The sequence below is a fragment of the Brachionichthys hirsutus genome, chromosome 23, assembly GCF_040956055.1.
Source record: "Brachionichthys hirsutus isolate HB-005 chromosome 23, CSIRO-AGI_Bhir_v1, whole genome shotgun sequence".
In the NCBI taxonomy this organism is placed as follows: Eukaryota; Metazoa; Chordata; class Actinopteri; order Lophiiformes; family Brachionichthyidae; genus Brachionichthys; species Brachionichthys hirsutus.
The window spans coordinates 6,905,935-6,920,716 of NC_090919.1; the positions used below are offsets into that span (position 1 = coordinate 6,905,935).

The window sequence follows — 14,782 nt, forward strand, 5'->3', positions numbered from 1 at the left end:
CCGTAGTAACTACACCGTAGTAACTAGACCATAGTAACAACACCTTAGTAACTACACCGTAGTAACTACACCGTAGTAACTACACCGTAGTAACTAGAACGTAGTAACAACACCTTAGTAACTACACCGTAGTAACTACACTGTAATAACTACACCGTAGTAACTACACCGTAATAACTCCACCGTAATAACTACACCGTAGTAACTACACCGTATGACTCCACTGTAGTAACTCCACCGTAGTAACTACACTGTAGTAACTAGACCGTAGTAACTACACCGTAGTAACTACGCTGTAATAACTACACCATAGTAACTACACCGTAGTAACTACACCATAGTAACCTACACTGTAATAACTACACCATAGTAACTACACCTGTAGTAACTACACCGTAGTAACTACACTGTAATAACTACACCATAGTAACTACGTAGTAGCTCTGCACCAAAACACAATAGTTCAGAATGGCTTGTACTTGTACATTTGTACCTATAATTTATATAAGTTATAAGTTATTCTACTAAGAATAATAAATAAACACCAAAATATATCTGTATGTACAGCAAACAGTTGTGTTAAATTTGCATTATTGTGTGTGCAACTGTTTTGTCTTAAATTTCAGGTACAAGAAAACTCAAAAAAGTTAGACAGAAACGATGAAATTTTCAGGAAATGTTGGGAATGTTTCCAGTAAAAGAGGATAACATTCTGGTGATGATCCAGAAGAGATCCTGGATTCTGGATCATTTGATTCAAAGTCTGTTCTCAATATCACGGCTGATTATTGACTGATGTGTATGGAATTTTGACACAGTCATGTAGGGGGGGGGGGGGTCTCTATCTCACCAAAGAATTTCATCTGGATCTGGATTGCAGAAATGTTTAGCAGGATTACGGAATAACGGCCGGATGGATCTTGATGGAACTCTTTTTTGAAAATGGGTCTTGTTCTATGTAGAGCCCATTACATTTTTGGGAACGGAGAACGATCCCGGATTCCCGTCTGGATATAAAAAAATCTTGATTTTCCCATTTACTTATAGGATAATAAAAAATAAAATCCTATCTTGTAAAATCTGCATTCAATTCACTCACCAATGATCCCAGTCATAAAGGGGTCCGATCTGAACCATCATGAAACACGTCTTCCGGATCTGATCCAGAATGAGGTCAGGAACAAATATTCGCTATATCTATTCATGGAATGATTGTAACACACTAAACAGAGATTTTCCCTGCATGCAGGAAGATAATAGTTAAATCCTACATTTCATACGTGTCCTGAGAGTAGCATGCAAATAAAAACCCGGATGAACACGTGTGCGTGTGCGTGTGTGTGTGCGTGTGTGTGCGTGCGCGTGTGCGTGCAGGCAGGAAATCACCGCAGAAAATGAAGATGCTCAGATTCAAAGCGGACATGATGCAATGGCTTCCTGTGAGGGTGAAGATGAGCGAGAAGCGTCTCCAGCGGACTCGTAATCAGACCCGTCATTCCTACATTTCCATGTGACCTTCGTAAATATAGCCCCGCTAAGCCCGACACCTGCGAGCCGTCCGTCTCCAGCAGGGCGGGCGAATCATCAGACCGCGTGACATTTAGCGTGCTCCGCGTCGATGCACAGGTTCAGGTTCCATACTTTGTGAAAACATGAACAACTATTTACTGCGTTTACTGACGCTCCTAAACTCTGCAGTCCTTTGATCCGCATTCTGTGGTTAAAAGTACATGGCAAGATATATTTGTCTACTTTGTTTTCTCGACTGTTCAGTCATGTTTTAGTATTGCAAGAGTCACGAAAGCTGTCCGTGGTATTTGACAAGAGCATTTGTGACCTCCGAGGAGACTCGTGTGTCCTGGTGAACAGCCATCACAAGGCTGTCCTGGTCGTCAGTCATCTCTGTGGACGCTTGAGTCAGAGCGGAGTCAGAGCCGGAGCCGGAGCCGGAGTCGGAGCCGGAGCCGGAGCCGGAGCCGGAGCCGGAGTCGGAGTCGGAGCCCGAGCCCGAGTCGGAGTCGGAGCCGGAGCCCGAGCCGGAGCCGGAGCCGGAGCCGGAGCCGGAGCGGAGCCGGAGCCGGAGCCGGAGTCTGAGCCGGAGTCGGAGTCGGAGTCAGGAGCCGGAGTCAGAGCCGGAGTCGGAGCCGGAGTCGGAGCCGGAGTCGGAGCCGGAGTCGGAGCCGGAGTCGGAGTCAGAGCCGGAGCCGGAGTCAGAGCGGAGTCAGAGCCGGAGGCGCAGGTCTCACACACACACAGTGAGGTCACACCAATCCTCGTGATGTCATCGCTTATACATCCCTGCTGTTGTTTTGTTGTTGCTCCCCCCCCCCCCCCCCGATCTAGTCACCTCGCCTGACTCCATGATAAAACGAATTAGGGCTGAGTAACATGGCGAGCGTGACAGACCCCCCCCCCCCCCCCCTTTGTGCTGAATCTGCACGCCATCCAGGACTTCTGACGTCACGCCAAGCCTGCTGGACAGAAGAGCAGAAAGAAGAGACAAAGACGGGGGGTCGTCCTCTCGACAAGTGTTTTATAGCAGGGGGACGGGTCAGAGCTGAAAGCTTTGGGGGGGTGCAAACTGTGAACGTACAGGAACACGTGTCTCTCTTGACTCTTCCTTCCGTCTTCACGTGTGTCCAAGTTGCAAGACGTCAAAGCGACTTTAAAGATTTGAGCATGAAGGACGGTTCCAACAAGGCCGTTCTAAATCCAGCTCAGAGCCCGACGGTTCTGCTGGCGTGGAAGAGACAGTAGCGATGCACTGGCGGTACCGAGGGTCCACCTCGGTGTTGTCTCGAGGGACATCGTCCAGTTCTGCATACTGGGGACCGGACAAGAACCTCATCAGCGCAGAGACCTGGGGAACCTGGAGGACAGCGTCCCTTAAAGTGAGGACAACCACCAGGCCTGCCAGCAGGTAACCTGTGGAGAGAAAGGAGTGTGTGTGTGTGGGGGGGGGGGGGGGGGGGGGGGCGCTACCCACTGCACCACCATGACCGGTAAACCTTGTTTATGTCATTATTACAGATTAAGAGACTGTAGAAAAATAGAGGACAAGCGTTTACGTTGCAATCTGAAAACGGCTGGGATCCAAACTGAAGTAGAGCAGGATGAGAAATAACCGGTTCATTACATGAGATGATGAGTTGGAGCGTCTCCATGGCTCCCGGATCGCTGGGCTCCGCCCACAGCGCTCCCTCCCTCACCGACGGTGCTCAGGACAACGAAGCAGAAGAAAAGAGTGTCCAAGAAGCTGCACTGTTGGCGCCGCCACCCAGACCAGGAGGACGGGGGCAGGGAGAGGAGGGCGAGCCCCAGAGCACAGAGGATGGCCGCGGCCTGGCGGTACGAGAGCCCCCAGCGGGCGTGAAGACGGTGCACGGGGTGTGGGTGAGGACAGGAAGGAGGACGTCGGAAAGGACACCGAGGAGGGACAGGGTCAGGGGAGTCCCCAGAGAACAGTAGAGAACACAGAAGAGCTTGGCCTCGTCTGACTTTGGGCTGCAAGTGTCAGAACCTGGGGAAGAACAGCACAGAGGGAGGGTGTCCGGGTACGAGAGGAAGAACAGCACAGAGGGAGGGTGTCGGGTACGAGAGGAAGAACAGCACAGAGGGAGGGTGTCGGGTACGAGAGGAAGAGAGAAACAGAGGGAGGGTGTCGGGTACGAGAGGAAGAACAGCACAGAGGGAGGGTGTCGGGTACGAGAGGAAGAACAGCACAGAGGGAGGGGTCGGGTACAGAGAGGAAGAACAGCACAGAGGGAGGGTGTCGGGTACGAGAGGAAGAACAGCACAGAGGGAGGGTGTCGGGTACGAGAGGAAGAACAGCACAGAGGGAGGGTGTCGGGTACGAGAGGAAGAACAGCACAGAGGGAGGGTGTAATCATTCAGTCTCCGAGCCGATGATTTGATCAGGATAACAGCGTCTTGCGTTTTGTCTCACCGATGGTTGTCAGCGTGACGATGACGAAGTAGAGCGACGCTGCGAAGCTGCAGCGTCGGCCGCCGGCGTCTCGGCGCCGAGCGGCGAGCGTTTCCTCCAGCAGCTCCGTCAGCCTGCTCTCCTCCACGCAGGCGTGCTCCTGCAGGAAGGAGAGACGCAGCTCGTCGACCTCGGCCCTCATCGCCTGCTCCGCCGGCTTCTCCAGGAGCAGGAACGCCACGGCTCCCAGCGTGATGAAGGCCAGGTAGCAGAGAACCAAGCAGGCCAATGAGTGGGTCCGAGCGAAGAGGACCAGCGAGGACGTGGTGTCGGCCATCGTCGGTTCACCGACTGAAACCCGACGCCGTAGGCTCGGTAGGCTTTAAATATTTACAAAGGCGCAGCAGGGCAGAGACACGGGAAACACCGGCACCGGTAAACACCGGCCCGGGAAACACCGGCCCGGGAAACACCGGCACCGGGAAACACCGGCACCGGGAAACACCGGCCCCGGGAAACTCCGGCACCGGTAAACACCGGCACCGGGAAACACCGGCCCCGGTAAACACCGGCACCGGTAAACACCGGCCTGGGAAACACCGGCACCGGTAAACACCGGCCCGGGAAACACCGGCCCCGGTAAACACCGGCACTGGGAAACACCGGCCCCGGGAAACTCCGGCACCGGTAAACACCGGCACCGGTAAACACCGGCCCCGGTAAACACCGGCCCCGGTAAACACCGGCACCGGTAAACACCGGCCCGGGAAACACCGGCACCGGTAAACACCGGCCCGGGAAACACCGGCCCGGGAAACACCGGCACCGGGAAACACCGGCACCGGGAAACACCGGCCCCGGGAAACTCCGGCACCGGTAAACACCGGCACCGGTAAACACCGGCACCGGTAAACACCGGCCCCGGTAAACACCGGCACCGGTAAACACCGGCCCCGGGAAACACCGGCCCCGGTAAACACCGGCACCGGTAAACACCGGCCCGGGAAACACCGGCCCCGGTAAACACCGGCACTGGGAAACACCGGCCCGGTAAACACCGGCACCGGGAAACACCGGCCCGGTAAACACCGGCACTGGGAAACACCGGCCCGGACACCTTCCACTTCCTGTGAGTCAACAAGAAACACCTTCAACTTCCAGAGCAGCGCGTGGATGGGCAGACACGGGGACGCACGCATGTGCACATTTGCCCCTTGTGATGTCACAGCGGGCGCGATTTCTTCCAGACGTGTTTCAGGAGGTGATTTCAGACCTACATAAAATAGAGAGGATTGACTGGATGGTTTATTTGGCTGTTTTGGGGTTGACCCAAAATCACCATAATAGTGTAGAAACATGGGAAAAGTGAGTTTTTCATAATATGTCCCCTTTTAGAACAGGTGAGAGGCGGGACACATCCTGGACAAGTCCCCAGTTTAACAGAGGGCAGAAGGGCACAATAATCTGGTATTACCAGTTGTATAAACGTGTAATTTATCCTTATTACCAATTATATTAAGGAATAGGAAATAAAAAGATTTTTAATAACTTTATTTTAGGTCTTACTTTCTTAGTAAGTGAACATTTCAGGTGATGAGAAACAAATTTGGCGCCATATTGCTGCAGTTTTGGAATAACAGCCTGTTGCTAAAAGGTGCTTTAAAAATGGAGTAGAAAAAATACAATAAAAGTGTGACTTCTAAAATTACAGGGGGAAATTAGTTTTAAATCTACCAGAACTGTTTAGCAAGTTTATTACTTATCAAAAACTGTCATGTCTGGCGATAGTCGATAAAAGTTCAATAATGAAATCTAGCGAAACATTAAAGCTGCCTGCCGAGTGAGAGACGAGTAACACGCCTTCAGACGGCTGAACTCTGAACGCATTTCAAAGGCTCGTTAAATACCTCGTAAATAAATTAATAACGGAAAATATTCAAAAGTATGGTCACAAAATATTTTATTGGCAATTTTCAGCAGTTGATCTCTGCCGTCTCACAGAACAGCTGATCCGGGACGGAGAACGGTTCTTGTCTCCCATGGCAACCTCAGCCGCGCTGGAGGCGGGGTCGGTTCCCGTCGATACACTGCAGCTCCTTCCTGAGACTACAGGGGGAGCTGGAGGGAGTACTGGGAGCAAGCCCAGCGGCGCACAGGTCTGCCCACTCGGCCGATGACGGGCAGTTTGTGGGCGTACGCACGCGGGGCGACTGCAGGGAGAGCTGGAGGAGGGGCAAAAGTGGTCTGGAAAGGGCGGCGGCCTTGGCACCGCCGGCCCATCTGCCGGCCATCGATGAGGAAGGAGAACGCCGGCGGTCCCGTCTGAGGAGACGTGAAGCGAGATTTGGGGAAGACGTCCCGAGACTGAGCCGCCGGACGCTGAGCCGGACGCGAGGAGGAACATCTGGGGCGCTGCGCCGGCGCGGACCGAGCCAGAGACCTGACGCAGACGAAGTCCGTTACAGCGACCGCCGGAATCACTTCAAAGGGCCGCGGGCGCTTTACCTTCCTGATCCAGGAGCTGCCAGACTGGGGGGCGCCGGGTCGGGGCGAGGACTCCCGTCCCGTCTCGGGCTGATGTTGAGGTTTGCCGTCAGCTGTGGCATTTTTCGAGCCGTGTCGGGATTGGAGGAGAGACCAGGAGGTTCCTTCCTGTCATCGGCGACCCGCAACGGCGTGCGAGGGGGGTCGACGCCGGACCCGGGTCCTGTGCTAAACCTGACAGCCAAGCTGTCCCCAAAGAAGGAGTAGAGCTCACAGTACATGGCCGGCAGAGGGACGGGGGTCCATTCCTCCCAAGGACAGACGGCACCCCCCGCCTGGAGGTGGCTGGCGATTCCCAGGGCAGCCTCTGGCAGAGGCTCCGGGGGGGGGCTGAGGCCAGGAGAGCTCACGCCGTAGCCGATGTCAGCCACAACAGAGCCCATCTGACCAGCGGGGGCCCCCTCTGCTGGAGGAGACCGAGACTTCATCTTCAGCAGGCGCTCCACCGCCACCTGCAGGACAGCCGAGGACAACGCGTTACCTGGAGGCGTTCGAGTACGAAGCCCGCTGGGGGCCCGCTGGGGGCTCGCTGGGGGCTCGCTGGGGGCTCGCTGGGGGCTCGCTGGGGGCCCGCTGGGGGCTCGCTGGGGGCCCGCTGGGGGCTCGCTGGGGGCCCGTTTAGGGGCCTGATGAGACGCCTCGATGAACTTTATCAAAAGTAACAGCCTGAGCTTCAGACTTTTGTTCACCATAAATCAATCTGGAACAAGGTGGAGTTTCTGGAGTTTCTTTGGCATCCAATCAGATTGTCAGCCGGAGGAACAGAAACTACGACACAGACTGACCTTTACTGACCTTTACTCGTTGGCGTTGGAGGCAGCGTGACGTCGTGGCCTGAGGAACACGACGACGACGTCACGCTGAGAACGGAGCAAAGATCGTTTCCCCGCGTTGTTAATTTGCAGCCGCTGGTAACGGCGCATAACGGCCACAAGGTGGCAGCACAACACCTACACGCAGTTTACCTGGAAACGAGGCGGAGGTCCAAGTGTGCAGGTAAAACCAAATGATCAAAGGTGAGCAGCCTGTCCACAGTTCAACAGTCAGACCGTCCCGTCAGGAAACAGTCGGTTTGATGTGTGGAATGAACAACCGTCCTCTGACTGAGACGAAGACACGCTCGGTTTCAGGGACACGGCCACGAGACGATGACCTCGGGGACCCCGCCTCGAGACAATGACCTCGGCACGCCTCTCTCTGGTCGAGTGCACGGGGAGGATTGATTATTTAGGGCTCCAAAGCTCCCGACGTCTTCAAGATCTATCGTTATTGAGGAGAACATTCCCCGCGAGGTCCCGCCCTGCGAGACGAAGACCTGACAGTGTGGGACCTCGTAAACCACTGAACCGGAGTACGAGAGCCGTCAGCGGACGAAAGGACGTTTGGTCCCGGCGGTACTGACCAGGATGGCTCCGTAGACCTTGTGTCCATCTGTTTTGACCTGGGCGTTGGAGACAGAGTAGTCGTCCAACACGGCCTGGAGGTTGGCCCAGTAGGCAGGGAGGTGCGGGAAGAGGACTCGCTCTACGGCCTGCCGACAAAGACAAAGACACACAGACGGACGCCGCGTCCAGTCTCAGAGTCAACGAGACAGAGGAGCGCGTTTAGGAGAGCAACAAGAAGCAGGGGCGGAGTCACGCTGGCCCGGAGCAGGGGCGGAGTCACGCTCGCTGGGAGCACGGGCGGAAGTCACGCTGGCCCGGAGCAGGGGCGGAGTCACGCTCGCTCAGAGCAGGGGCGGAGTCACGCTCGCTCGGAGCAGGGGCGCGGAGTCACGCTCGCTCGCAGCAGGGGCGGAGTCACGCTCGCTCGCAGCAGGGGCGGAGTCACGCTCGCTCGGAGCACGGGCGGAGTCACGCTGGCTCGGAGCAGGGGCGGAGTCACGCTCGCTCGGAGCAGGGGCGGAGTCACGCTCGCTGGGAGCACGGGCGGAGTCACGCTGGCTCGGAGCAGGGCGGAGTCACGCTCGCTCGGAGCGCAGGGGCGGAGTCACGCTGGCTCGGAGCACGGGCGGAGTCACGCTGGCGGCTTGGCGCAGGGGCGGAGTCACGCTGGCTCGGAGCACGGGCGGAGTCACGCTGGCTTGGCGCAGGGGCGGAGTCACGCTCGCTCGGAGCACGGGCGGAGTCACGCTGGCTCGGAGCATGGGCGGAGTCCGCTGCCCGGCGCAGGGGCGGAGTCACGCTCGCGCGCGTGCTTCAGGGGCGCTACATCTTCACCGCCACCGTATGTTTGCTACTACCAGACATTTCAACCAGATCTACAACGTTTGTAACACTGAGGACAAGCCGTCCCGTCCCGTCCCCTCCCGTCCCCCTCCCGTCCCCTCCCGTCCCCTCCCATGGACCGCGCTGACGCTGCTAACGCACCTTCCATCCCAGAGCGTGCAGTCCCACCACGGCCCCGTAGTGGGAACAGAGCGGTCTCACTGGGTCAGACAGAACCTCTGGAGCGACAGCAGGATCTGGTGGTAGAGCCCGCTGACCAGATCCCGTGAGTCCTGGGGAGGACAGACACAACGGTCATTCGGCCAATCAGCACGTTGCCGTGTGATGAGAGATCCCAGCTTCGCTCTTTGCCTGGGACAGAGACAGCGTCCCGTTTGTCCCGCTCACCAGAAGATGTGGCTGAGGAGCAGCGCGGCGTAGTCTCGGAGGGTCCAGTGGTCGTTCAGCGGGTTGATGGAGGCGGCCAGCGGCTCCAGGATGCAGTACATGACGCTGGAGACCAGGCTGCGCACGTACGAGCCGAGGTACAGGAAGTGGTTCTGGACCAGGCTCTTCACCATGTGGAGCAGCCTGTTGAGCTGCTCCAGGTCGTGGCTCACGGACTTCACCTGGGCAGGAAGCAAAGGAAGCCCAGGTTCAGTTACAGACCGCCGTTAGCTTCACGCTAAACGCAAAGAACGAACACAAAGCTGGTCTTTGCTTGTTGCCATGGAATGCAAAACCGCTCCTACCCCACTGATGACGTACACAAAGTACGGCAGGAGGGCAGCGATCTTGGAGTTGGACTGCAGGTCCAGCAGCGCCACCTGCAGGGCACCGAGGAGACCGCTAGCCCGGTTGATCCACACACGGGAACGTCCGCTTGCGTTCTTTGGCGTCCACCTACCTTCATGAGGTGGGGGTCCACCCCCAGGACGGCCCGAGTGACTGCTGGTAGTACTTCAAAAGGTCGTCTGACAGAGACTGCACCGCTGCGGGAACTGGGACAAGACAGCAGGGCTGCGCTCAGACGCAGAGGTCACGCAGAGGTCACGCACAGGCTAAGGTCAGGTAAGATAAGCAGGACACTTCCTGCTTTTCAACAAGCCATAATCTAGTTCTGAAGGAAAACATCCTTTCCTGTTACGCTCAATCTGAACATTACACTGTAAAACCCTCGTAGCAGAACGAGAGTCACGTTTACGCCGTCATTCAATCACAGACAAAGAGTTCTGGACCGCTTTGGACCGCCTTGGACCGCCTTGGACCGCCTTGGACCGCCTTGGACCGCCTTGGACCGCTTTGGACCGCCTTGGACCGCCTTGGACCGCCTTGGACCGCTTTGGACCGCTTTGGGACCGCTTTGGACCGCTTTGGACCGCTTTGGACCGCCTTGGACCGCTTTGGACCGCCTTGTCCCCCAGTTTGAACACGTTGTAACACCACATCCCTGTCCTGTCCCACCACCCCTCTACCTTTGTCGTCCTTACCCGTCCCCTGAAGCTCCAGGTTACCTTTTCCCATCCAGGTAAGATACATTCACTGAAGAGAGAGAAACATTTAAAAGACATTAGGAACAAATGCCTGAGAGAACTGAATCAGGGACAGCCCGTCCCAGGTCTAGTCTGCGTACCTCGGGCCATAGTTCCCAGGTTCTAATCTGCGTACCTCGGACCATAGTCCCAGGTCCTAATCTGCGTACCTCGGGCCATAGTCCCAGGTCCTAATCTACGTACCTCGGGCCATAGTCCCAGGTCCTAATCTGCGTACCTCGGACCATAGTCCCAGGTCCTAGTCTGCGTACCTCGGACCATAGTCCCAGGTCCTAATCTGCGTACCTCAGACCATAGTCCCAGGTCCTAATCTGCGTACCTCGGACCATAGTCCCAGGTTCTAGTCTGCGTACCTCGGGCCATCGTCCCAGGTCCTAATCTGCGCACTCGGACCATCGTCCCAGGTCCTAGTCTACGTACCTCGGACCATCGTCCCAGGTCCTAGTCTACGTACCTCGGACCATCGTCTCAGCGCAGCCTTTGGGAATGTTGGTGGCCAAAGCCAATTCGACGAGGTTGATGTCCCGATCGTCCACAAAGAAAAGATCTCCTTCTTTAAACGGAACGGAAGGGAAGCGCATCCGGGGCGCCGTAGCCGCAGACGGCCTGCCGAACACAGGAGAGAGCGGCGTTGAGGGCGGGGCCGCCTGCAGCAGCTCGCCTCAGACACACCGGCCGTGCGGGACCATCGGCACCTCCACGTTGCTCCAGCGCAGAGCCCGGTTCAGGTCCTCCACCGTCAGCCGCCTCCTCTTCGCATGCCTCATGAACTGAGAGCTGCTCTGCGTTGATCAACAATAGCATCGCATCATGTCTACGCCTCCACTTAGCACCGAAACATGAGCCGCTGGTCCCGGAGCCCGTCGCTGACCTGCGCGCCTCCCTGAGCCGGTAACACACGTCTTCAGCCAGGAGAGCCGCCACCTCGTCGCTCACATCCACGCCGGAGCTCTCCCGCCATCAGCCGGACGGAGTCCCGAGGAACCTCGGCGAAGCGGCGCTCCTCCCGGTCCGCCATGCTCGCGGAGGCCGCCCAGAACCTGCCCAGTAAAGGAGCGGCATTAGACACGCTAATGGCGAGGAGGGCAACACGTATTCAGGTTCCGGGGCTCCGTCAACAACAACAACAACAACAACAACGCGGCCTTTAAAGGGGGTTTGGTTCGTAGTCCTCTCACGCTAATACAAACATCTGGGCTCTGCGTATCGGGTGGAGCGGCGTGAAAGTGACTTTAAATCCGTTTGTTGTGTGAATTAATGTCTTACTTACTGACCAGCTACGTCTGGTAGCTAGCTTACAACAGCTAGCTTAAAGCATCTTACTTATTGACCAGCTACGACTGGTAGCTAGCTTAGAACAGCTAGCTTAAAGCATCTTACTTATTGACCAGCTACGTCTGGTAGCTAGCTTAGAACATAGCTTAAAGCATCTTACTTATTGACCAGCTACGTCTGGTAGCTAGCTTAGAACAGCTAGCTTAAAGCATCTTATTGACCAGCTACGACTGGTAGCTAGCTTAGAACAGCTAGCTTAAAGCATCTTATTGACCAGCTACGACTGGTAGCTAGCTTAGAACAGCTAGCTTAAAACATCTTACTTATTGACCAGCTACGACTGGTAGCTAGCTTAGAACAGCTAGCTTAAAACATCTTACTTATTGACCAGCTACGAATGTTAGCTAGCTTAGAACAGCTAGCTTAAAGCATCAAAGCATGCTAATGACGCGCTGCACGAGATGAGAAACGGAAACTGTTCAATAATTAAGTTCCACTTTACCCTCCCTGAATTTATTTAGTCCGTTTTGACAGTTTTCATCTCGTAGCTACATTTAGCGCGCCGCTAACTCTCTGCTTTACAACCATGATTACGCACTTCCGCCGGACCCTTCAAAATAAAAGCACGCACTGCCGACACGTGTAGCGTTACATTGATGACGAAATAAAGATGGTGTTGCATGCCAGAGATAGACACTGAAGAAAAATATAAACGCAACACTTTCCTCGGGCCAGTGCTTCAGGAGTTGAAATCTGAGATCAAAGACTTCTTCTGTGGACACAAAAGGCTCATTCCGCTCAAATTTGGTTCCCAACTTGTTTAAATCTGTTCGTGAGCGCTTCTCCTGTGCAGAGATAATCCCCCGACCTGACGGGCGTGCCTGAAGCTGGTCACAATAAAAGGCCACCAGCATGTGCAGCTTCGTCTTGAGACATTTAGCACTGGGCTGGATCTCAGATATGCAGGGGGGGGGGGGGGGGGGGGGGGTCAGAGAACCAGTCAGTCATGGTGTGACCGATAAGCATCACGCCTCCAAAAGGGCCGGACACCGTCCGAGGTGAGCAGTCAGGTGGAGACCCCAGGAGGACGAGCGTGCAGACCGGCATCCCCGAGACGGTCTGGCTGATCTCAGACCAGCGTCCCCGAGACGGTCTGGCTGATCTCAGACCAGCGTCCCCGAGACGGTCTGGGCAGCATCAGCTGGGCGGCTGATCTCAGACCAGCTCGCGTTGCCTCGGTCGAAGCTCCTCACAGAAACCACAACGTAGCTTAGAGATTAAAAATCCTTTATTCCATCAGACATTCCAGTTACGAGCTCATTCATAAAGTATTTACAATCGTTAAAAACAACCCAATCAGAGTGCCCGCTGTCCCCCAGCCGTCCCCCAGCGTCCCCCAGCGAGCTGCAGAAGATCACTCAGACGCCGACTGCCGAGCTCGAGTTAGGGTTTTTAATTAATCTGCTCCGTTTCCTTCATTTATGCAACTCGGCTCTTTGGACGTCCATTAAACACGAGCATAGACGATAGTCCTCACAACACAATAAATAAATTATAACTTACACCTGTAGTTTTAAAAAGACCCGTTAGTAGTCCTAATCTCAGACGAGCCCGGAAGTCAAACAGCAAGTAAAAAATAAAATAAGGATAGTTTAAAAGTGCAGGCGATCGATCGGCCCGTTCAGTGCCGGTTCTGGTTCCGGTCCACCCGGTCCCGTCCGGTCTCCTCAGAGCGCCCGGTTGTCCCAGATCTCCTGGGCCTTGCTGCTCTCCAGCTGCCGCAGGTGCAGCGCCAGCGGCAGAAGCAGATCACTCAGGTGCTGGCTGGAGAAGGTGAAGGCATCGTGGGCCGGCGCCCCCACCAGCGGGGACGCCGAGGTGGGGGAGGGTAACCCCGAACTGCCGCCGGTTAGTTTAGACACTTCCGGGGTCTTGACCTTACTGGGCAGGACATGCTGGAAGCGGCAGCGCGTGCCGTACAGGCAAAAACCGAAGGAGCTGAAGGTGTGGCACAGCGCCCCGCGGGGGGGCCACGCCTTGCCCTGCGGGTGGCCTCGGGGGCTGGGGGGAGGCGGAGCCTTGTCGCCGGCCCCGTCGGGCGACTCCCCGCCGTCGACGTGCAGGAAGTTGCAGCGGGTCCCGAAGGGGCAAACGCCGAAGGAGCAGAAGGTGCGGCAGGGGACGTTCCGCCGGCGGCGCTGGGGGGGGCGCTGCTCAGCGGGGCTGTGCACGAACAGGCAACGGTTGCCGTAGTAACAGTAGCCGGTGACGTGGTAGCTCCGGCACAGCTCCGTCTTGTATTTGGGGTGCCGGAAGGGAACGTGCAGCTCGTGCAGGCCGTGGGCGAACTGGCACCGCTCGGCGTACTTACAGCAGCCGGCGGCCGAGTAGCCGGAGCAGAGCTCCGTCTTGTAGCGGGTGGAGCAGACCCAGGGGGCGGGCGGGGGGGGGGGCGATGCCACGGGAAGCAGCGCCTTGGCCAGAGACGTGCCCCCGCCAGCTTCAGGTCCCCCACCCATCAGCAGGCCGTCCACCGGCTCCTCGTCCAACAGCAGGCTGTCCACCATCTCCTCCGGACTGGTCTAGAGAGGGGACACAAGCAAGAGACAAGTTTAGGGTCAGGCGGGCCTCGCGTCCTCGCTGGGGGGGGACAAAGACAGTTCTGCTGTGATCTCTGTCTAAATGTCTCCTCAGTCCACAGAAAGATTTCTGGAGCTTCACGGCGTGTCACAAAGCGTCCACGGCTTGAAGACAACCAGTGACTGAAGCTGGGGAGTCACGGGAGCTGATGGCCGACGTCCTGTCCGTCCCACTAAGGAGTCCCACTTAGGTCCGTCCCATTAAGGAGTCCCCCACCTGCTCAGGTTTATTGTACAAGTTACTGCAGAAGTTTAGTCATTAAAAAAAGAAAGTCCCCATCGTCTGCTGGAATACTTGTACTCTTAAAAACTTTGAGTATCAGTCAAACACACACACACAAACACACAAACACACACACACACACAAACACCCCCCCGAAACCCTTTCCCACCAAATACATGAAACAGGAAGATACTGCATGCGAGGCAAGTTGAGATCAAAGCCACCCAGATTCTACTTTTCAGAAGTACTTGTACACGTTAGACATGTTAGACAGCATGAAGAAAGGCCGCGCCCAGCAGCTCACCTGAAACATGGCTGCAGAGGAACGTCGTTCTGCGTCCTGGGGGGGGCGGCTCCACAGAAAGCGTCCTAAAAACGGCTCCAACTCTCCCACCCGCTGCGAGTCACAAGCAAAG

At 56.1% G+C, this 14,782-nt stretch overlaps 3 protein-coding genes across 3 annotated transcripts; all 3 read right to left on the reverse strand.

Moving 5' to 3' along the window:
• Positions 1–3,033: 3,033 nt before the first annotated feature.
• Positions 3,034–4,537, reverse strand: kcnk7 (potassium channel, subfamily K, member 7). The gene is made up of 2 exons (XM_068755769.1): positions 3,947–4,537; positions 3,034–3,520 (listed from the first exon to the last, which is right to left on the reverse strand). Exons 1-2 carry the CDS (start codon positions 4,260–4,262, stop codon positions 3,219–3,221), a joined length of 618 nt encoding a protein of 205 aa, XP_068611870.1. The 5' UTR covers positions 4,263–4,537; the 3' UTR covers positions 3,034–3,218.
• A 1,331-nt stretch (positions 4,538–5,868) lies between these two features.
• Positions 5,869–11,247, reverse strand: taf6l (TAF6-like RNA polymerase II, p300/CBP-associated factor (PCAF)-associated factor). The gene is given in 17 exon segments (XM_068755768.1): positions 5,869–6,365; positions 6,431–6,921; positions 7,872–8,000; positions 8,839–8,915; positions 8,918–8,962; positions 8,965–8,969; positions 9,085–9,305; positions 9,429–9,503; positions 9,584–9,624; positions 9,627–9,677; positions 10,167–10,197; positions 10,199–10,218; positions 10,684–10,792; positions 10,794–10,835; positions 10,925–11,019; positions 11,108–11,183; positions 11,185–11,247. Coding segments are annotated over 17 exon segments (1,905 nt in total). The 3' UTR covers positions 5,869–6,031.
• Positions 11,248–13,231: 1,984 nt separating this feature from the next.
• On the reverse strand, positions 13,232–14,071 carry cth1 (cysteine three histidine 1). The gene has a single exon (XM_068755809.1). It carries the CDS (start codon positions 14,069–14,071, stop codon positions 13,232–13,234), a length of 840 nt encoding a protein of 279 aa, XP_068611910.1.
• Between the last annotated feature and the right edge of the window lie 711 nt (positions 14,072–14,782).